General features: G+C 34.4%; 1 protein-coding gene across 10 annotated transcripts in view; it reads right to left on the reverse strand.

Moving 5' to 3' along the window:
* Positions 1 to 228: 228 nt before the first annotated feature.
* LOC145978921 (calpain-A-like) overlaps positions 229 to 24,648 on the reverse strand; it is a 185,783-nt gene continuing 161,363 nt past the window's right edge. For 8 of the 10 annotated variants that reach the window (XM_083111900.1, XM_083111903.1, XM_083111901.1 and 5 more), the window contains 5 exons: positions 20,953 to 21,088; positions 17,175 to 17,276; positions 8,793 to 8,920; positions 7,436 to 7,631; positions 229 to 2,255 (listed from right to left, as the gene is read on the reverse strand). In XM_083111900.1, the coding sequence (XP_082968026.1) occupies positions 2,170 to 2,255; positions 7,436 to 7,631; positions 8,793 to 8,920; positions 17,175 to 17,276; positions 20,953 to 21,088 (648 nt within the window). In that variant the 3' untranslated portion in view covers positions 229 to 2,169. The remainder of the gene's footprint in view (positions 2,256 to 7,435; positions 7,632 to 8,792; positions 8,921 to 17,174; positions 17,277 to 20,952; positions 21,089 to 24,648) is intronic. The other 2 variants (XM_083111898.1, XM_083111899.1) reach the window with 1 other exon arrangement.

Below are 24,648 nucleotides of genomic sequence, written 5' to 3' on the forward strand. Positions count from 1 at the left end.
TAATATATAATACATATACACAATAAATAAGAATTGTTACGGTGAACCTCGTCAAATTTTCAGAACATGCCACTGGTGTATATATTTTTACAAAATTGCACAATATGTGGCTTGTGCATGTAAAGATTAATATAATAGACTCTGGAAAGTTTGCACAATCACTATTGTACATTACAAATAACAACAAAGATGTGTATTACAAAAGGGTTCAGAAATTAAAGAAATTCATCATGTTTAGTACTTATATTTTGATTATGAAATATATCAAAGCATGACACACTTACAAAAAATCATACACAGAACAACTTACTGCTATTCCTCTATAACTAAAAACAGATTGCATAGTTAAATATGAACACATATACTTAAAAATGTTGGTAACAGAATCGGGACAAAATAATACTGTGCTCTTTAGAACAGGTTTGTGATGTAATATTGAAAAAGGAAGACTATTCATACCTGGTAAGAAAGAATAAGATCGTAAATGAAATGAGTTTGTATATCCTTATGCAAAAAATCCATTTATTACACCTAACCACAAAATAGCTATGAAATATGGCATGTAAAAATTAATTTTAAAGCTAAACAAAGAAAGCTTATTATTTATAAAAATTAAGAAGTACATTGCTCAAAAATCTTATTTACACTTGTTAAAGATAAATATATGGAACTGTTTTAACACATTTTTTCACCCAGAGATTATTACAAATGTCCAATAAAAAGCACTAGAATCCTATAAAATATAAATTTAAGACTAAAAGAATCTAAAAACTGATTTGCAGCAGGACTTTCAAAATAATATCATTAATATGTTAATAACGTTATGCAACACAAAGTTTTTTTTTTTCTTTTTAAGGTTACCACTTCACAGAATCTTATACACACAAGTCTTTCTTTACATATGACATAATAAAATAGAAATATGTTCTCAAAATAAAACTTTTCTGCTACGACTCCACTATAACTACAGCAATTTCAAAGTATGAAAAAGCTGTAATCCATTTCAGAGCATAACAATCCTTTCCTTGTTACTTAAAGTTTCATGTGCGTAGTGTAAGTTGGGCATTGCATCCACTGAACTCACAAATAAAAGAATTTCAGTGTCTCAGCATAAATGATTGCCATATTTCCTGCTCAAAACTTGCAATAGAAAAACCCATTCACTTCCCACGAACACTTTACAAAATTCCTGTTGCATAGTTTTTTGGACTTACATGGAGGGTACAAATTTAATAACTTTATTTACTGACAACTGCAGTTAAATAACAATGTTGGTAAACACCAGTTAGTTTGAGAAAGTGTTTAATTATATATTTCCCAAAGTAGTGATTATTTCCATTTAATACACATTAGGCCACTAAATTCATCACCCATACTTTGCCTGAGGTATTGTAACTGTGCACAAATACATCCCAGCACTAGCAAAAATTTCAGATCTTAGTAGTGCTGTCACACTGATAGATTACATGGCTACTTATGAACAAATAAGCAAAGAGGTTACATAGCAATAAGCATAAATGCATGTTGGGTTACAGGTTATGTAAAGTATGCCAATATTTTGTCCAAATACATGTTTTGAATAAGAAGTGCATGTCACATGGAATTTTACCAAGTTTATACTAAAAGTATTTACCTTATTCAATAATGTCTAGATGCATTAAAAATTACAAGAGAACAATGTTGCCTGATGGAATCTTTAATATATTTTAATGAAATACATTAATGAAAATTGACTGATTATTAAAATACACAAGGAACTAAAATGTTTACGAAAATGGTCAACATAATTCACTGTTCATAATTCACTTACTTATAATGACAAAATACTATAGTTTAAAACTGCAAACATAAAATATATTTGTAGCTGTCTTGTGCAGTCTTTACTTTGTGTCTTAAGTACTTCTTGTTAAAATAAACTTCCAAAAGGCAACATAAGTTTTCATATTTATTAACAATTGGCAAAAAATTCCATCAAAGGGACCTAAATAGTCAGTAGTTGCCACACAATTGAAAATAACAGTAAATGTAACATATCAGTACACAATATAAGCAACAAATAAATATACATATTCACACATACACACATATATTGTACAAAAATTTACAGATGCACTTACATAAAAAATTACTGAAGGAGATATACACATAGCACATTTTTGATTTGCAACCCTATGAATACAATGTATTTTCAATCCACTCTTCAAGAGTGAAAGAAGCTGTATTTGTTTCATCTGGGTCTTTTTCTTTGAAAGTATCTGAAATAGACAAAACATTATGGCATATTTTAAAAACTAGTTACTTGAGTGTACATATTGAATTCTCGTAACTTTCATGTGATTTGATAGGAAGATTTTAGTTTTTGGAAAATTTGTGATGGTGCCTGAAAGGAAAGGGTGCAGATGCCCTTCCCCTTAGAAGACATAAGAAAAACTTTGCAATTAAATATACTTTTGTGCAAAATACATGTTATGGATCTATTTTGAGGAATATGAAACCTCAACTAATGTTCTTATTGTCTTTTCACTTCCTCCAGGGTTGTATTTGAAAAAATCCAGTTGGGTGGGGATAGGGATTCTGTATATAGTACAGCATTCATGGACTAAAAAAGTTTTAAGCAGTAGGAATTTCCCATCATCCCCCTTATAAATACCACCTTATTAAGATCATGTTTCATTTAACAACTGTGCTGGTTATTGGCCATTCATATACTAGCATTCAAGATTAAAGATATATCATCCTCCACTTCCTTGTGACAATGCTAGGCAAGAAGTCAAGTACTTTTACATTACTCTGTACAGAAATTTTAATTCTTCCCTGTACTTACCAATCATTGATTGGTGAATAGAAACCAGAAGCATGTAATGTATCTGAGCAGTCAGCATGCAAAGTGATCACTTGGTGAGCATTGCTCACATGATTTTCAAACAGACTTTCACTGCATTAAACACTGGATGCATCTAATTGACACAACAGTTGTGCAACGGTTGGGATGCCTACCGTCATGGACACTTCTGGGTTGTAACAAACCCATTTACTTTCAATGGCCTCATTTGAACCCAGAAGTGCCCATAACTCTACATGCTTGGAAACCCTATTTCACTAGCTACTATTGAGCAAGTCTTGTTGACAAATTCATCAGGGTAATGAGCATCCAACTTCCCCTTTACTGTATGTCTACTGATTTGGAGTTCCACATGTCAGCTGTGTCATAGACAGACCTGAGATTTTTTAGGTTCTAAAGAGTGTGTTTTTAGGTTCCTAAAATAGGATTTAAAAATCAAAAAGTAGGTTCTAAATTTCCTAAAATAGGTTCTACAAATCTTAAATTAGCCTCGAAAAATCCTGAAGTAGGTTCCAAAGAGACTTAAAATGGTTCAAAATTCCTGAAAAATACTGATTAGGTACAATCATTAAAAACAAAATTTTAAAACGTATATTAACAACCAAATATTAATTTTCTAACCAAATTTTCTAAACAATGTATTTTTATTTGCATAAAATTTGAAATCGAGGGGAGGAGGGAATTCCTCCTCTGTGCCCCCTGAAATTGCCCTTGGACATCAACGTTTGCCCCCCCCTAGAATTGACTTCCATTGAAGGTTGGGGGGAGGAGCAATGCCCCCCACCTGTAGTTGCACCACTGAATAGTACTATACTTGTGCTGTTAGCAAAAGTTACTTTGTTGATATGAAGAATCAATTACATATATGCAATTTGCTGCACAATATCAGGGTGGCTACTCACCGGAAATTCCTTGAATTCTGGGAATTTTGTGTGAATTATTGGCTCTGGGAAACATGTGTGAATTTTTCTCAATTGACGTGAAAAATTCCAACTTTTATTAATCCAGATCCATTGTATTTATACATATTTATTAATGGCCTGATTCTTGTTTTCTACAGTTTAGCTTTTATATTTATCGAGGAAGGAAAAGAAAAGAAATCTGCATGGAAAATAAAACAGAATTATCTCAATCTGTTTAGTTTGTTAATGTCCTTTTGCAGAACACAATCTATCTGATAGACAGAAGATTATTGCAAGATATGTTGAAGTTGATTAAGTAAAATTGAGTTTGAAATTGTTGTAATTTTTTTTTTTTTAATCCCATAACATTTGTGATTTGTAGATGTATTTTTAGTCTGAGTATGTGAAATGGCAAATTTAAACTCCGCACCTTAAATTAAATATATATATACCATTTAATTGAATTACAATTTATGGAAACATTGAAATCGCACAGACCCTTTATGTTGTTAATATATTTGTGTTTGTATGTGGGTGAGTGGTGAGAGGCGGCAATACTTAAGGCTGAAATAGAGAAACCATCAGTTTGTACTTTTGAATTTTTGGAAAGTTTGCCTTGTAAACTGGGAATTATAGTAGAATTTTATCCTAGAGTGACCACCCTGAATACAATCTTTTTCATGTTATCCACAGTCAAACTCTGTTTTTTGTCTAGGTGGATCATCTTAAATGCTGAAAATGATCTTTCACCAAAAACACAGTCAATGGTGGAAATTTGAATGCTGAAACATTACTTCGCACAGCATGAATGTCACAAAGAACCAAACTGATGCGAAAATGAGAAAGACCACATGGATCATAAGTTTTCACTTTGGAATGTGCAGGTAACACTGGCACCAGGCATTTTGCTTGTTTAGAGCTTTGAAAAAACATCATAGACTGGGTGGGAGGGAAATCGACAGAAAGCGTGTTTGAAACACGTTAGTCAAAGATTTTTTTTGGTACCAGACCAAGCAAATATCTCTGTGATATAAAAATCCTGAAAAACCTGAAAATGTATAAAGACCTAAAAACAGGTTTTGATTTAGGCACTTTAACCTAAAATAGGTTCTAACAAGCAAAGTAGGTTATTTTAGGCACTATAAAACTTCATCAGTTGCTGAGTTTTTCAATGAAATGTTGATGTAACTTGTTATTTCTTATTTACCTACAAAACCTAAAATCTGAAATCTAGTCATAAAACCACAAATTCACAGATTCAAATGCAAATTTAAATTTGCTCTACTTATTAATTTATTTCCTTCCTCTTATGAACATATCCAAAAATGGCTTCTAAATTGATCATCACTGTATATACACTATGGCTGGCAGTGATTCAATTCCCTCAAACATGTATGGCATTTCAATATGAGCAATTCATCCTCCACGTTAATTCATATTAATTGTTTAATTATTTGCCACAATTTCATAATTGTACTGGCTTATTCAGTCTGATAGTGGCATTATCCAATGACTGCACTGTTTGAAATTATTTTTCATAGTGTCTTGTTGACTGTTACTTCCGGTTCAGTGCTACTTAGCAATTCTTTCACCCAAGATGGTGAAGAAATGTTGGCTTATCTCTCTCAGTCAACTCAGTTGCAAGAGTAGAGTCTGTTTAGAAATTACCAATGCATTAGGCCATGGAATATAGAGTTGCTGTATGATTTGATGGTTTGTAGATGAAGCAAATATGTCACCATGTGTTTGTATCCACGTGAAAGTCAGTTATGATTTCTGCAGAAATCCCAGTAATAGGACATAATATCTATTTTTCACTTTTTACGAAAAAGCATTGGTGTAAAAGATATATGTGGTACTGCTGGTTGATTAGTGTGCAAAGGTTGTGCTGCATTATCATTGCTCTTGATACTTGATGTGTCTCCCTGAAAAAACTGTTCAGTAGATAAAAATAGAAAACATAGTAAAACTCACCAGAAATTACCATGCTTCATCAGGAAAGAGGTCAAATACGGCACAGAAAGAAATATACTCAGATCAATATTGTTTTGTAGGAATCCATGTATGGCTGTAACTATTGAAGGATAAAAACTTGTGTAACAGCCTGATGCAGTTGGTAGGTGTAGAGGAGCACGTGGGATCATTTCTAATGCACGAAGATCCTCTTCCTCAATAGTAATGTTAAACCAGAGGCATGGTGTGCATGTAACCTGTGTTACCGCAGGTAACAGAAAAATGTGAAGAACTAAGAAGTTGTTTCAATAAAATAACAACAATGTTAAATACGTTAACCGGTAGCGTTGCCATCTAGTATATATTGCAGAGGACATTCTTTTCTGCAGCCGACAGAAGCGAAGAGAGAGGCAGTTCTGCTACCCTGAGAAGATAACAAGAGGAGAGGGCACCAATGCAAGGGTAGAGCGAGGGAAGACTTTGGGGCAAGTGTGCCATAGGGTTTTTCATATGCTTGTTCAGGGGCCCAGTTGCCGGTTGGGCCTGCTGGAACAAGCCAGTGTTGTCACACTATTTCTCTGAAGCAACTAGAGCTAGACTGCAAAGCCAAGGCTGGATTGAAGTACAACTGAGACCGGTTAGGTAATAGTCAAGAAGATAGTTCCTTCATGCGATTCGTGATTTGGAGAAACGTTGCACCAAAATACTAAGTTGGCAACAGTAGTACATACAGCTGGACTTCTCTTCCACAATTTGACTGTCCCTGGAAGAGCGGAATTCTGTCGTCTGCTCACTGCACAAATGTCAAACTGACCCGAGAAATGTGTGGTGGTTCTTCTTCCCCTTTCCATCTCACTAACTCTCTAGCCTTCTTAAACCCGAAGGTTCACTGCTGCATCCATCTCAATTGCAAAGAAACAAAGAATTGACAAGGCTAGACCACTATTCATTGGATTTTCATGGTAATTGTCTGAAGAGTGGAAGTTCTATCTAGGAGTGTTTGTGGCTAAATCATGAGTGGATTGCAAAGAAAAAGAACGAAATGAATAAAAATATAGATCAAAGGCATGTTGTTGTTTTTTTGGAGGGGTTGGGGAGATGATAACGTATAGCAGGATAATTGTCTACTGATGGCCGGTAACACTTTTCACGCCACTGTGAACAATCTTCCTGAAGGACTGTGCTGTAGAAGAACATTAATCTGTACTGAGTAGAATATAGCTTGTGAAGAGATTTTTTTATTTTTAAGAAGTTGTTTTGTTTCTAACATTGTTGAGAGAATGGTTAATGTATAGTTGTAAATACATATGAAAGATTTGCTGTGAATTCAAAAACATTCATGTACAAACAGAATAAACAAATGTACAATAGGAAATATTGCTATAATTTTTTTTTAAAAAAAATTCAGATGAGTTTACTATTACCTAAATTTGCATCATTTACCTCCTGCACTATTTAAGTCAATTTTGTCTGAGTAAAATCACTGACAGCGAGATATCTACTAAACTAAAGAAGTTTGGGTTTTAGAGAAAGATAGGTTGATAAGATATTATATTTCTCTCTATCCATTTAAAATAAAAATTCCATCTGGGGGTAGGTGGGGGTGTAAATTCAGAGCCAAAAATACCATAAATTTGGTGTTTGTGAACAATTTTAGAGGGGTGTTGAGGAAATTTTGGGGGGTGGATATTGGAGGTGTGTGGATAAATCACACTGTAGTGAAAGAATATACACATACCTATCATAGACTTCAGCTTCACAGCACACATAATGAAATCATCAAATGACATGGTTCCGTCCTTGTTACCATATCGGTGGGCAAGAATATTCAGCAAGCGATTGTTGATCTTGTATCCAGCTGAATGAAGAGCTTGGCGGAGTTCAAAGGCACTAAGTTGACCAGCATTGTTTTTGTCATACATTTTAAAAACATTCTGAAATTAACAACAGCACATGTAAATTTATAACAGCTATTACTACCTTTGTATATAGAGGCAAGGTAAAAAGTTCTGACTTTTTCAATGTGTGGCCCTGTTATTATGTTGTTCCTGTATATGGTAACTCCTAACAACCCAACATCTTATCTCATTTGATTTATATGTGCTAGGAAATATTTCAATTTGCTGATACTCGTACAGATTAAAATATCACACTATATGAGCCTCATATTAAGCAATTATTAACTTTATTTATTTGTTGTAAAAAATTATGATGGTCTTATGTTTATACTAACACAACTAATGTCTGTTGCAACCCTTAGAAGCCAAATTTCAGTTATCAAAGAGTAATCATAGTAAAACAATGCTCCTACGTCCATAACTTATGGTACTTACAAATTAACATGAGCAATTGCAACACACATTGTTGTAAGTAATTCTTGAGGGTATTCCCATCAGTGAGGCTAATTATGATTGGATGAAACCGATGAAGAAAGAAACATTTATGCCCAGTCAGGTCTTAAATTCAGAACTTTGATAAAGTACATGTGGAACTTTTGTACTGGCAGGTGTTCACAACATTCTCAAAACTGCAAATAGGCATAACTTAATGCAGAATTGAACTTGGGGCTTAGCTTTAGGGGGAAGGAAATAAACTTGGGCATAACTTCCACAGGATGGGGGGGGGGAGGATCAAAACTTGTCCATCCCATAAAAATCAAATACTATTTTGTTACATTTGATAAATCATAAAAATTACTCCATCCTCATGTCCCACGAGGTTAACAAAAACACCCTTGTAATAGTTTTTCTTGTATAATGTCTTATGAAGGGAGCGTGTGTTCTCCTGAAATGTCACAACGAAAAACTGTTTTGTTATGCATGTAATAATCGTAAACTACAGGAAAATAATCACCCTTGTAAGTTATAATGAGCCTTAAAATTTGGGGGGAGGGAGTGACCTCACTTACCCCCACCAGGTTATGCCTGTAAAACTGAATTAATTAAACCTGGCAATGTTACACAAAACATTCTCACTTACATTTCAATATAGCTACAAGAAAGAACATGTCTCCTTTGAAACGTCATGAGATAAGCAGTTCTATGAATATGAAAGTACCATCTAGTTCTCAATACCTTTTTCTAACAGTACTTTACCTTCCAGTTTCGCACGGAACTCCAAAGGGCCTTAAATTCCTCAAAGCCTAGCTTCCCTGATCTGTCTGCATCCATCATAGCTATCATGCTGCGGCACACATCCTTTGAGAATCCTTCGAATTTATGTTCTGCAGATAATGCAAATCTAATAAATATTTTGCAAAAGACAGCCGAACACACATTCACAATTACAAACAATTCTCATTTCTATATTGAATGATGCTTGATTCACATTTTATCCTTAAATTCTGTATTCATGTGGTATTAATAACATTAACACTGGACCTTATGAGATTTCTGCAGTTTTTTTCCGAAAATCTTAATGGAAAGGGGATGTTGGTTAATGAAAAGGTGCGACAGAAGAGCACAGTGAAATCCATATATATTTTCAAGCTGACAAGAGAAAAACATATCTGCCAAGCTAGTCCCAATTGCAAATTATATTGCAGGTGTGATTTATCAACTCGCTCATTTGTAGTGTGCAGAGGTAAGTTCACATTTTAGAATATTCTTCATTTGCATATGCACTACAGAGTTTTCATTTGTTCATTTTCAAACAGAAACCTGATAATATAAAAAGGAAAGTTAAAAATTGTACTTACGTATGTGAGTATATTGTTCCTCCTGTAGAACGACGTTTCAGAGATTGACTATCTCCTTCTTCAGGTTCATAAAAAAACTAGGTACTTGACATAGTACTGCGTCAAAAATGTAATATGAGGATTGTGGTTGAGGGTTGGTTTGGATACATTTAAAATATTATGTTTTTTCTATTAGAAGTACGTAAAAAGCATGTTGTTCCCTAAGAAAACTTGTACAATAGACCTATTCACAGGTAAAAAGTTAAAAATCTAAAAAACCTGCTTGAAAAACAAAGCAACTTGCAGGTTTTTTAGATTTTTAACTTTTTACCTGTGAATAGGTCTATTGTACAAGTTTTCTTAGGGAACAACATGCTTTTTACGTAGTTCTAATAGAAAAAACATAATATTTTAAATGTATCCAAACCAACCCTCAACCACAATCCTCATATTACATTTTTGATGCAGTACTATGTCAAGTACCTAGTTTTTTTATGAACCTGAAGGAGAATAGTCAATCTCTGAAACGTCGTTCTACAGGAGGAACAATATACTAACATACGTAAGTACAATTTTTAACTTTCCTTTTTTATATTTTGGATTTGTGAGTAACACGCGACCAACCTACAATATGCTAAACCTGATAAGTGTGAAGATTATTAGTTTCAACACACGTGAGTGCTAAACACAGTTCTTTACTCAGAGAAAAAGTATGAATAACAATATTAATTTGTAATTACAAAAATAAGAACCCACGGTCTGGCCTTGTACACACCTTAACACCAAAGGTCACACTATCAACACCAACACAGTGCTCTACCCAACAGAGCACTCACTGAAATCTAAGAAATCTACGCCATCCTTCAACAAATTACTAACCCTGAACCCTGTACTCGTAAAGATTCAGACAGCAAGAAGAAACAAAGACCAATGGCCAAACTCCCCACTACCAGGGTACATATAGCTGCACATCCCCCAGTGCTGCCGAACAATAAGAGTCTGAACTCTCCCCAGGTGAACACTATAACCTTATGACAATGAAGGCACTGGGCCTTCAAGATCAGTTGCAAGAATAAGAAGTGCAACATGGAAATGCAGAATTCTTTCCATATGATACTGACACTTAGAAAATTTACTGTTCTGTAGGATATACCACACACATGAAGCTTCGGCCAGCATATTTAGATTTCTCATTCACCTTGCAGAAAAATGAATTATATATCACTGAATTGAAATAGTGTTGCTCTTCAGCACATCAAATCTCATTGCTGCTGTTATCACTCTTCCTAGATTGAAGTCTGGGACAACACAGATATTATGGGGTTCTCACCAGGATCTAAACTTGGGGCTTTGTGCCAAAAATCTTTAGCTAATACCCAGTGCATCAGCATTACTTGAGGACCATTGCAACTCAGTGCTTCCTTTGCATTCATCAAGTTATAACAAAATTTAATATTTTATGTCTGCTTATGTGTAGATTGTGCTAATTGTAATACCTTCATAAACCAACTACATAATGCGCCCAAATAAAGAGGTTTAATGGGTGACCCCCAAAGATCAAATTTTCTTCCACGCAAATCACCGTGGATTGCATTTAGCAGGTTAACAAGGATCTGGCATCTGTACTCTCAGTCAGTATAATCCTCTGTGGGGTTTGTGTTCTGTCCATGCGTTTGTGATTGTCCCTTCATCCATCTAGTCTTAATATTTCAGAGGTTTGTTTGAGTTGGTGTTTTAAGTCCACTTTATGCACAGTGAGGCTAATCAGGACTGGACCTACAGTTTAAAGTGGGATCCGAACCACTTGTGCCTCCACTGGGTATCGATCCCGGGATCCCTTGATTACAAGGCAATGACGCTACCACTGCACCATGGGGGAGGCCCAATAATTCAGAGGTGAATAAGGTAAAGTTTAGTATGCAATCTAGAATGCTGCATCGAGGTTTTTTTTTGCTCGATCGTCTAATAGTTTGCACGGATGATGCTAGTTGGCTTACGGAATAGACTGCTTCTTCGATCGTACAGGCAAACGATCGTTATACACTCGAAGCCCAGTAGTTCATGTATAACCGTAATTTGTCTGTGGTAGTGGGACTTCAAATATGCTTTGTGAAGTGAAAGGCTGTGAAATTGAAACTTAAGTGAACTAAGTCATCATTTCAATGTTAAAATATAATTTAGTCTATCATACCAATATATGAAAATGAATAGATGATTACGGGCTGATACTACAAGCACGAATTTTACACTTATATTTGTACGATTATTGTCACATTGAAATGATATTTGTAATTCTATATATTCGAGCATGGGAGAGTTTGAGCGAGGGAAAGTTGTCCAATGCAGTACTCTAATGCAATCTTAATGGGGCATTATCCATTGTCTATTTCCATTTTCTATTCCATCTATTTCTATTTTCTCTTCCAAATATGCCAGTCACGAAAGCCAGAAAACAGTGGCGATGGGACTCAGTGCACTGACCACATGCCACCCAATGAAAAAGCTGCTCTGTCAGAGCTTGGCTCTTTAGGGGGCTGTTGCACTCACACCATTGAGTTTAGTTTCTTATACCAACTATGGCCAAAGAAGTGTCTCTTCTACCTTCAGAACAACTACTTTCTATCCCGATAGTTTGCTAGCCACTACTTGAGGGTGAGATCACAATTTAAATTTTGCTACAATTTAAAATAAATAGTACACTGAGCATCCCCAACTTTGAGCACCGAGTGTCTAGCGCAATACAATGAAGACTTTTCTTTATTCAAAGTATTCACATTGAATACTTGATCAGTTCAAGAATATAAATATGATTCCACTGTTCAGCCTCAGTAACACCCAACATAAACTGTGTAATGCAATCTGTTCTTCAGATCAAAACATGCTACAAACTTACATATTGAGCCTCTACAGATTGTGAAATTAGCTCATTGCTAATGTATTATTAATACCACATGAAATTAAATATACCACCAAGTACAATATGCCCGAAACGTGCATTTCTCATATAACTGACCCAACACCAAACTGGGCTAGTGTACAAACCCATCCAGGATAACAAGGAAAAGCAGCAGGAATAAGCACATAGATGGATCTGAAGGTGAAGGATTAAAGCTCTGAAAAAGAAAGGGAAAAATCTTTTAAAGCTCACGAAGCAAACAAAGCAATTTATGCCTATAAAAAATTAAATACAATACTAAACCTTAAGTCAAAAGAAAGGTGTACAGTAGGGTTGGTAATGTACAAGAAATTATAATAGAATCCAACAAAACACTTTGTCAATCTCTACATAAAATGTTAACTGTAAAATAATTTTAAGTTACTTGCAGTAAAGTATTTTAATCATTTGTCTATTATGGTGATACTATCAGCTGTTTAATTGGGTCTAGGATACTAATTATGATGGTGGATTGTCACCTGTGTTCTTGAGTAAAATAAACAATTGTAAATTGAAGTTTCACTAAAATTGATGGTGGATGAAAACACCTCTTTGCAAGTAACGTGGAATTGTTATGATGTTACAAAGTGAATTTCAATTGTGTTTGTTCAATGGCTCTAAATTGTTCAACTTTTTTGATCAGCAAGGAAAAATAATGTTCTTCATTTGTATGCATGCAGACACCTTCCTTTACACATTTACTAACACAAACTTAATTAATAAGATCTATTTTTCAAAATGTCTAACTGGAAACAGTTTACTCAAAGGTAAAATACCTGAAGCTACAATGTTATTAATTCTGGAATTACTAGCTTCTTTTTTTCTACTTTTGTACTGATGTTGTTTGATTATTTATACTCAAACTAGAAACTGTTCTCTTTAAAGTTTAATAATTTACGACATTGATCATGTGGCTAATTTGCAAGAGAATTTACTCATGTGCGCAATTTATGTGAAGATTTAGTACAATCAAGTAGGAACTTGCTCCATATACAACAAAGTATTCTCACATTAGGATTTGGCACACACAGAAGATGTAGTAACACAATTAAGCCTTGTTTCCATATTATATACACTGAAGTTGCTGACCAAGGCTGTTTATTAAAAAATTAAAAGCACACGTAGTGGATATAGTGAGAAAGAAGGCGGGGAAAGACATTAGAGGTGAATGGGATAGTGAGAGAGTGGTGCAAGCCCTGGAAACCATTTGGGACAATGGGTACTGCAGATTAGTGAAGGTCTGAATATAGGTTCTTGTTTGAACCCTGTGCTCATGGAATTAGTTATGAATGAATGGGAAAAGGAGGAGATAAGATAATTTTGTTTTGCAGATATGTGGATGATTGTTTTGGAATATGGAAGGGAATGGAGAGGCAGCTGAGTAGGCTAGTTAAAGAAACAGAAGATGAAAGAAAATGATATTCCTTGAGCTCGAAACTGAACAGGAAGGGAGATTAAATTTCTTTGATATTATGATGAAAAAGAAGAGAGGAATGGGCATTGAGACCACATGGTATCAAAAGAAGTGTTCGGCAGGAGATTTCTGCCACAAAAGAAGTGATGTGAGCAGAGCAACAAAACAAAATTTTATAAGGAACATGGAGGACAGAATAAATAAAATATGCACAGAGAAAGAAGGAATCAAGATCAACAGCCTGTGGGAACAACTGGAAGAGAACGGTTATGAAAAGAAAGACAGACACAACATCAACAGAAGGAAATAAATAAAAGAGAAAGGCTCAGAAGAGAAGGAAGAAAAAGACATTGTTTGGCATAAAAAGTATGGGAGAGGCCACAGAGAAGATATGCAAAGTGCTAAGAAAAGTAGGTGTAAGAACTTACAGGAAGGGAGGATGCACCATTTTAGGTATAGCCAACAAGAAGGAAGAAAACAGAAGAGGAAGGGGTTGTCCAGGAGCTGAAGTGTAAAGAATGTGAAAGTATGTACATAGGTGAAACAAAGAAGAGACTGAAAGACTGGTTAAAGCAACACATGGATTACATGAGACTGTAGAGAAACAGGAATGCCATATTCAAGCACACTAAAGAAACTGGACATGTAGTAGAATGGGATTTGGTGGAAAAAAGAAGAAAGAACTAGTGAGAAAATGGAAGGAGGGCAAAGAAATAGAAAAGAAAGGAGAAGACATAATGAACTGGAAATGAGGACTTAAGATAAACAAGGAATCAAAGCAAGTGTTAGAAAAAATTGAAAGGATGAGAAAAAGGAAGGAGGAAATAATGAAGAAGGAAGGAAGAGAAGAGATGAAGACCAGGGGGTGAGGAATCATCCACATCCAAAAAGGCAGGAGGGGTGGGGAATGGTAAAGACACTTGCTAATCTTGACCTGTCAGTGATGGAGAACCATTAGTCACCTGTCAAGAGGAGATATGTATGTAAATTCCTTTAGAGAAATCGTCCCAAGATATGAACTCAGGACTAAAAGTGGTTAACGTTGTAAGTGCCAAAAGCGAAAGTGTTGAGAAATCGCATCATTCAGCAAATCAGCCCATAAGAACGTTCACACTAGTGCCTCTTTACATGCCCTTTGAACTACTTAGAGGGCTACCAGCCACTTTTCACGTTTACCACATTATTAAGAAAGCACATTTCACAGTTTAACGTGGAAAACTGTGTTTGAATTCTTGTGGCACTTACAGCGTTTATCAATTTTAGTCTTCAACTGTCAACATAATGTGTTTCTGAGTGCCTAGACACACTGTTGTGTGTATAAATACTTTCTCGTTGTTTATTCCATCATTTTATTGTAGTTCTTTGTCTGAGAAGACCCTAATATAGGGTAGAAACATTACGTGTAAAGTGGTTTTAATTTTTTAATAAACTGCCTTGGTCAGCAACTTTACGAGATGTAGAAATTTGAGCAAAAAATGCAGACTCGACCAGGACTCAGACCCGGGTCTCTAGCATACCATGTCATTGTTCTACCACTGAGCTACCAAGCCAGCCCTGGCTTCACGTGATTTTTTGCTGTCGCCGGTTTACCTGTATGGAATTGTGTGTCAGTGCTACAGGGGGATCTGTTACCTTTCAAACACTTAACTTTGATGCTACCTGGTTCCTCCCAGCATAGAGATGTAAATTACATTAGGATTTGGTAATTTGGCACAGTATGTTAGAGGCCTGGGTTCACATCCAGGTTGAGCCTGCATTTTTCGCTGAAATTTCTACATAAAATATTCTGTTGTGTACTAAATATTAGTGTATTTCCCTAAATATTTATTTCTATTTTATGTTTTCCTTTGGAGAATAGCTGCAAGCTACTACTTAATCATCTGTACAGTTGGATGCATTTATATTCCCACTTTTTCATAGCTGGAGACCAGCCAAGTAGCACAAGATTCTATGCATAAGATTGATGCCATTTGGGTCATAAGTTGCTGACAAATTTGGAGTGCGAAATACAAGGTTTACCAGGAATCAAACCTGAAATTCCAGTTATATAAATAGAAGCAAAAAATGGGATACAGGCATACCTGACTTGCTGTCTCAGTTGGATACTGCATTTTTTGCCGAGATTCTGAGATAGAACATTAGTGAGTAGCATATAACAATGCAACCCCACCTCACATATCTAGATCTATTGAAAAATTTCTGGAGATGTCTTTGTAATATGGTATACATATATGAACACTAGTAGAAAAAATCCTGGGACTGACTGACTTATTGTTCCACGAAATGCAATGACAGGGTGGTATGGGAGTCAGAACTCTTCCTTAAAACTTCACTTTTATTATTATTTTTCCTCTTATTCATGATTGCATTATATTTTTTTACCAGCGCTTTAAATTATTCCCTGCCCCACCTTTAAAAAATCTAGGTGAGTGCATGTTTCCTACAATTGATATCGCCACCTTTCCCAACTTCTAGACTTATGATCAGCAACAATTATTTTTCTCCATTGACTGATATGTAGTCATCATTTCAAATTCTGTCTCAACTTTCTGTGATTTTCTTGACTGAAGCAATATTTCTTACTTTAATAAATGTCGCGCTTTCCTTTAATACCAGAATTACCTAAAAATCTAGATCCTGGAAGGAAAATGTTCCTTGAAATCGTTTCAATATAATATTTGTAGCATTTGGTATAAGGCTACTATATGCAAAGAGTCTCACTGAAATTTGACACTGCTGTAGATTGTATCCTTATTTACATAGTGATTTAACCAATAGGCTATCGTGAAGATGCGAGACGAGATCACACCAGAGGGACCTGATCCAAAAGTTAAAAAAAGTAAAGTAAAGTGCTCCCCTGTGCATAGCACCACACCATGAAGGCGTATAGGGGCTGTGGGGGTAACGCCCCACACTTTCTTGATCCGGTCGTGAGTGGAGGTGATGTGATCAGCATCACGCCCCTGACTGCCTTACCCCCCCAGGTACCCATGTTATTCGACGCTGGGTGGGCACCGGGGCCGCTTCCATCGTTAGAAAAGTTCCCGGATTTGAACCAGCCGGGGGATCGAACCCTGGACCTTTAGCATGGTAGTCAGACGCGTTACCGACTGAGCCACCGGGACCTGATCCATTGTTGAAATTATTTTTTCCAAATAATAGTAATTTAAATTTTCCAAACTGAAGTAAGCTATCAATGAAAATCACTGATACAGTATAGATATTCTGTGGCACATATGATAAGCAAAATATACCTTTAAAAAACTACAATAGGAAAACTTTGTCATTGCCTTAGTCTATTTTTTACAAATCTACTTTAAAAAATGTTACACTATTTTCATGATAAATGCTTAAAAATACAATACTATGCTATACTATTTATACAATGCTAAGCCAAAAAAGCAATTAGAAAAACAATTAACTACAAAAAATTGAATAAAACTTTTGCTTACCAAATGCTTGGGACAGGGCAGTGTCACGGCACAGTACACCACACAGAATGGAAAGTAACAAGTTGATGTAATTATCTTGCGATTGCGAATTAATGGGAGACTCTAACAACAACAACAAAGAGGAATTAGATTATGCTAGAAAGAACACCAAAACATGTACACGCCACAAAAAAAGACAGAAAACTTCTCAACCACAGGTAGTAGTGTTTCTTGGATTAGTGCAAAAACCATCAGCCATTTGGTGTTCCTTCTAGCACAGCAGAGTAAGTGAGGATAAGTTCAAAGCAAAGCTGCAACATCTAGCAAAAACAGCAGAGGTATTTTTTTTAAAAAAAAAAAAATACAAACATTAACACTCAATTTTCAAACAGTTAATTTCTCTTTCTTTTCAATGTAACATATTGGTTATAAATTATTTGCAGTTAATAAAATTAAACAGTAAAACATTATTATGTGATTATATATTAAAACATTATGTAGCTACACGAATCATGCATCATCCATGAAGCACAATCATTTTCTTTCAAATAATGCCAACTGTTAGTATTCTTAGTGCAAAGAAAAACCTTTGGTAATAAAATAACTAAACGAAAGTGCATATATTATATTTATCACACACAACTACATTCATAATTGTGCTTAACCTGTTAACTGGGTATTTATGAGCCTGCACGTAACCTCCCTTGGAATTTCTATACTGCCAGGGAAAATTACGACAGACAAGGGTCAGTTGTAAAAGTGGCCCTACAGTCCGAAATAAAACGCACCTGCTAAATGAAAACAATATCTATCTATATTTTGTATTATATTAAGTATTCAAAAATAAAATGCAAAATAACTCAGCATTGCATGTACACTTATGGCTCAGTGCCACCATTTCTGTTGTAAGAAGGTTAATGCAGTACATTGCATTTCATCATGGTGTACTCTTTATGAAAAAGAAACATCAATTACTACAACAGACTTTGGATCCATTACGACATTTAGTAGAGAAAACAACAAATATTACTGAAGTGACATTAGTTCGAACTAGTTATACCCAGGGAATATTAACTACTAAACAGCATGGACATAATATGTCATATCCACAACAATATACTGGAGGAAATATATATTTTTTCATGCCATACCCAGTTAAAATGGTTAATGGTGGAGTTAATAGTGTCTTTATGTTCATTAGCTGTGCTATTTTGTCGCATCCAATCAAAAGCTTCATTAGTTCCATGTGGGAAACTGTTCAGAGTTGATACAGAAAAACAAATGCACATATCTACAATGAGCACACACAAAACATAATTGAATGCATATAAATATTACTTGTGTGAATTAACTTTATTACAGAAGTACCTTCAGAGAAACATAGAAGTTAAAACAGTACAAAAATAAAATTCCTAATATTAAAGTGAATATGTGTCTGCAGTCATATATGCAATGTGAATATGAAGCTGAAAATTATTTTTTTAACACACATTTCATAAATTATAAAGAATCTTATGTGCAGTCACAATAGAGCTCAGAAAAAGTCTCGCATGAATTCCAGCATTTTAAAATGTCCACAATATGTAACATTATTTATGCGATATTTACGCTCACTTTGTTGCATAACTGGAAAACTAATACCAATAAACACTTCCCTGTTAGGTTATTACTGAACGGAAGCCATCATATTAAAAAGGAATAAAAATATTTGAAATATTTCTCCCACTTAGTGTACAAATGTTAATGTGATGTTTGTATGTAGGCCCAATTCATTTAGTATGATCAGAAGAAGTTTTTCAAACTATGTCTTCTTCCTACTGGTTTTGAATCTGAATGCTGCTTCAAAAGAATCTTAAAGTATTCTTTAACATAATGTTTGGTATCCATTTTAGGGGAAGTTCTACAATAACTACTTTAAGAAAAGATTTTTTTGTGGATTTACTAACTTTGCATTGCACAGCATACAAAACAAAATTATATATTAACAGATCTCCCTAGACAGGTGTTCTAACATGAATCAGGCTATCAGCCTCCCCAATAACATTTTAGTCTCCTAATCTATGGACCACTTGGCTCCCTATCCCCTACATAGAAAATTTTATCCTGTGATTTAGGCTAATCATCTTATCCATAAAGTTCCATTAGATCTGCAGGGGCTGCATAGTAGTGTTGCCATTGGCATTGCTGATTTGGAAATTGCAGTGTTTATGACTCTTGACTGTTGGCCCTTTTAAGGAAGCCTGAGACAGATAATTAACCCCCACCCCCACCTTGCCAGAACACACAGAAGCCCCTAAAAGGGCAATAAAAGGAGAAGTTTCTTCTCCTAGTGAGAGAATCCCATGCATCATTTTTGTGAATGTGTTGACATAAGTGCAGGTCCAGTGCTTGTCTATTATTTTTACACTGCATAGGCTTCTATTTTTTATTATTATTGTTTGCAGAACCACTATTTTTATTATGCTGCCACGGCCAGATAAGGATGCATAAAGGGGCACTGAATAATTTTGGGAGAAGTCAAATGAAGCACTAAATTTATACTTCTTTAGAGGGGATGGGAGCACTGAGTTTTACTGCGTTAAGTGCCTATTACCAAAAAACGAGACCTGAAATAATCAAAGAATATGACTATTAAATACAACGTATGGGAATTCTGATCATTTTTTAAAAAATATCATTAGGTAGAAGGTTGTCCCTAGTTGTATTGGAAGCATTTCGTATCTTGTTTTTCTCTAGAAACTAAGGACTTACAACTTCTTGGATTTGATCAGTCCACACACACATGCTGCATGCTATTTATTTTAAACCTCGTACAAACTGGGACGGAAAATGCTACAGATACTTAGTGAATACTCTCATTTGCATACAGAGGTTTTTAAAGTTAGTAGCTTGCAGTATTCTTCCAGGCAGAAGATGTGACCTCAGTGTGAAAATTGGCTCAAATACTATTGAATAATTCATGTTAACACTTAACTGATATTGTTGGCTCATATTTGACCTGATCGAGTTTGTTTTTAGAAACTGTCACAAAGTAGTGCGCAATATCAACGAAGCCATATTCTCTCTATGCTGTTTTTTTTCTGGATTTTTTTTTTCAGTTTCCACTGGATGTCATTGCATTATTTGTTCCAAAGCTAATTTAAAATATATTTTTTTCATTATATTGAAATATAATATACCTTTACCTAATTGAGTCAGGCACGATCTGATAATACCATTAATATGGCAAAATTCACAGGTTGATTTTCTAGATGCAAGTAAGCTTTGTCAAATGCAAAATTTAAAAATATATCTTTTGCTGAATCTGTGCTAACATGCGAGACTTTTTCTGTCATGTGGGTTGCAAATAAACTTTCAGCCTGTAAAAAACAAAATAAAAAAGGAAAATTTTCTACCTATGGTGTACAGAGAAGGTGACTGTAAAATTAAAACACTGTTTACCTGCAGTTAGAAACTGTTAACTGTGACGAGAGTAGCGTTATTATTATTTTTGTCACTTTTCTAGAAAGGAAATATCCAAACTTATTCAACAAAAAAATGTCAATGTTAATTTTGTTACTATCAAGACTGATATGTACATTGATCTTGAATTAGATAACATTCTAACAGCTTTTTGGAACATAAAAACTAAACAGTTTTACTGAATCTACTAATTGACTAGTCTCATTCCAAGTCTTGTAATTGAACATGACCATGCAAAAGATACTGATATTCAAGCTATTTGATTTGAATTAGTTTGATTTTCATCCACAAGAAACTATTGAAATTGAAATAGGCCACGAAGGGAGTAAACACATACCTTTCTTCAAAGCAAAATCCAAAATTTCCTTGAGTTCCATCCAATCCACTTCCATATCGTCTCCTGCTATCCTTTGGAAGAATTCTCTTACTTTTTCATCTTGAGCTTTGGACTGGGGATCGGGATCAGTCACAACCTGAAAAATTAAAAGTTTGTTTATGCATTTTTCACAGCAGTGTTAACTGTAGTCCCAGGTTGATTAATAATTTCTTAAAATCTGACAGAATTTTATTGTGTGTGGTGATTTTTAATAAATTCTGTAAAAAACATATCAGTATCTAGATTTCATCATCCACCAGACTTTGTTTCAGATCTTCGAAGTTCTTGTTGTCCCTCTACAGAGCTGAGATGACAACTAGCATTTCTCTATTTTTTGGCCAATATATTCTGGATCTCTCTTCAATATAAAATAATGTTTCTATTTAACATGCCTGTCTTCATTGTTTTCTAGCAGAACGTGTCGTATGAGCTTGTGACAAATTGTGTTGTGGAAATGATTACAGTATTAAACATCTGAAAATTGTCTACCTGCCAAGAAAATGTTCTCCATGCTATGCCAGACAAATCAAGATTACAATGTACACTGCTGAGCGCATGGAGTGGGGAGGGGGAGAGAAGGGGGTGTCTTTGACAGATGTAATACCCCTTCCCTCATAGCCCATTAGGCCTGGGAATGGGTGTCCCTTCATCAATTTCATCTTCTTATCAATCGTCCTCATTGTCACAATTAGCTAAAAGTGGCAGAAAATACACTAAATAACAAAAATCAAATCAATTCTTAGCACATTATTCCTTTTAAAACATAAAAATATTTTTAAAAAGCCAGATACATGAACATCGTAAAATATAGCTTGGGCTCTAGTAAAGTAAGTCACACTCCACTCTTACAGAATTCATGAGGCACTGATCATGTATATCCCTTCTTTACCATCAAACACACACAAGATTTAGAAAACCTCATATTAGGATTGCTGCCTAAAAAGCTAGTATGTTAATGTGTCAGACATGTCAGGATAATAATTAACAGTTATTATGTTACCTGCAAGAGTATAAAGCAAATATTTGTGTCTAATTGTAAAGTGAGAAGTTTTTGCATGATCATCATCAACATATATTGTATGTGCTTAAATATTATATCTACAAGTTAACCTTCAAGAAAATATTACAGCTTGCAATGGATTTTTTATTAACTTCACCATGGCATGTATACTTCATTAAAAACATGCAAAGATTGTAGTCAAAATTCTGATTTTTCGTACAGCAGATTAACATCCTTTGGTTTTAATTACCCTGTGATTGTTCATTTTCTATAATATTACCAATAAAATGCTTGCATAAAAACAGCAGATATATACTCATAAGCAGGGAATGGATTTATATGTAATAAAAATGTGCTAAATATGTAAATACATAGTTATTTTCACCAAAATATGGAGTTAAAAAATATGTACTTAAAATTGTAAGAAATTACCTTTTTAACAATATAAGACACTACATACGTAACCAACTTTAAAATAATTGATTGTGCTTCTCTCGGCATTGTAACTATTACTGTCATTGTCTTCAAGAAAGACCAGAAGTTAACCCCATACATGCAAGGGTGGGGTTAGCAATGTGCAGCTCGACTGGGACTCTTAAAATTTTGCCAAAATAATGTTTGTAACAACCTGGAGCTGATGCTTGTGCCCTCATTCTACAATTGTAAATAAACAAGAATTTCAAGTGTTTTACAATAGCGAAAGCAAACAGTTGGGAGGTGTAAAATAGAAAAAAACAACATTGTTTGGATGACAGAAAACTTGTAATTAATGCAATTGGAAGATAAAAAGATTGTAAACTTTAGTTTGTTTAACATTGCTTCAAACTTTTGTCAGTTATTCGCAAGAAATTCTCCCAACTCTTTCGATCACACAGGGGCATGTAGTTATTGAGCAAATATGGAGTATATGTTGAGAAATGTTCTGAAATATGGAAATAATATGTAAAAATAACTAAAATATATAAAATATGAGCCAAAACCTAATATATAAAAATATGGAAAATAAAAACTGTATGTTTCGAGTCTACATGCCATGATGCGCAAAGACAACACAAAATATAACTAATTTCAGCTTCATACGTAAATATGTTTTTACATATAAACCTGTTCCCTGGTCATAAGTAATAATTAAATTTTTAGACAAATTTGATGACAAATTAAAGTTACTCATTTAAATGTATTTCCAATATTTATAGAACTTGTATTACCTAATTTAGTTCAGTACTACATCCTAATCAATAATTTCCAATGTGTTAGTTATAAATTCAGTTTACATGGATTCGTATGGTGGAGTTTTCTTTTTCAGGAACAAAAGTTATGTATAATCACCAAGAGTTGCATACAACAGTTGCAAGAAGAAAAAGGTAAGTGAAGCTTACTTTTGTTCATTTGGTTGAATTATAACTACAATGTAAACAATCAATGCCAACACCTTCACCAAGACTTCTAAATCTACAAATCTTGAATTATGAACAAGACGAAATGGTAATTCCACACACTGACAACTGAAGTGAAGTGATCCACTCTCTCTGAGCCATTATTTTCCTGTAGTTTACGGTTATTACAAGCATAAGAAAACAGTTTTTTCTCTTTGTGACGTTTAAATGTACATTTAATGAATTCAAAATGAGAAACTCGCTACCAGATGTGGAAACCACAGGAATATATAATATAAGTTGTTCATGTTCAAAAGATTATGTGGGACAAACAGCAAGGAAAATGGCAATAAGATGGCACGAACATGATTTGGACATTATAAATCTAAACCCAAGAACAGGTTTGTCAACTCATATCATCGAAGAGAAGCATTTGATTAAAAAGAGAAGGGTTTTAAAAAGATTAACGGGAAAAACAGAGTTGAATGTCTGGGAAGCCTCGTTCATTGCAGAAGAACACTGGAATAAATTAAATAATGAAAATGGTAACATAGATCCAGTGTGGAGTTTTCTTTTTCACAAATGGAGTAAGCCACCATCTTTAAAATTTAATGTAACAGAAAACATCAAGAGACTTTGTGAAAACAATGATGAATTTGAATTACCTGATGATATTTGGGATTCATAATTTTAAAAAATAGACTGCTTTTTTCACAGTTAAGTTGCTATATTACAACAATGTAACATTGACAACATCCATTATATAACAGATTCTTTTTGTTTAAAAATTACTAACCATTGTTATAACTGTATCTTTAGTCAAAATGAAAATAAATGTCTGATGAAAGGAGCGTGTGTTCTCCTGAAACGTCACAAAGAAAAAACTGTTTTCTTATGCTTGTAATAACCGTAAACTACAGGAAAATAATTCTATCATGCAAGCAATGCGTACATACAAGAAAAACTATCTCTCTGAGCCTTCTAAAACTAACAAATCTTGTATTAAATGGCAGATGTCCCAATCCCATCCCACCCAGAGGATGTCTAAAACTAACATTCTTTTAAAACAGATGCCATTATGTGTGTGTGTGTGTGTACATATGCTTGAAATATTGAAATTGCATTTATGTACTGAAAGTAATGTGAAAGTTTTAAAAGGGTCAACATGGACAATTTTAAACAGTCATGAACACACAGAACAAACACTAATAAGTTAAATAATGAATATTGTTGAGAAAAGCACAGACATTAACAGGACAACATGTAACAAATGTTCAGAAA

Source organism: Lepisma saccharinum, chromosome 25 (assembly GCF_977018435.1).
Source record: "Lepisma saccharinum chromosome 25, izLepSacc3.1, whole genome shotgun sequence".
In the NCBI taxonomy this organism is placed as follows: domain Eukaryota; kingdom Metazoa; phylum Arthropoda; class Insecta; order Zygentoma; family Lepismatidae; genus Lepisma; species Lepisma saccharinum.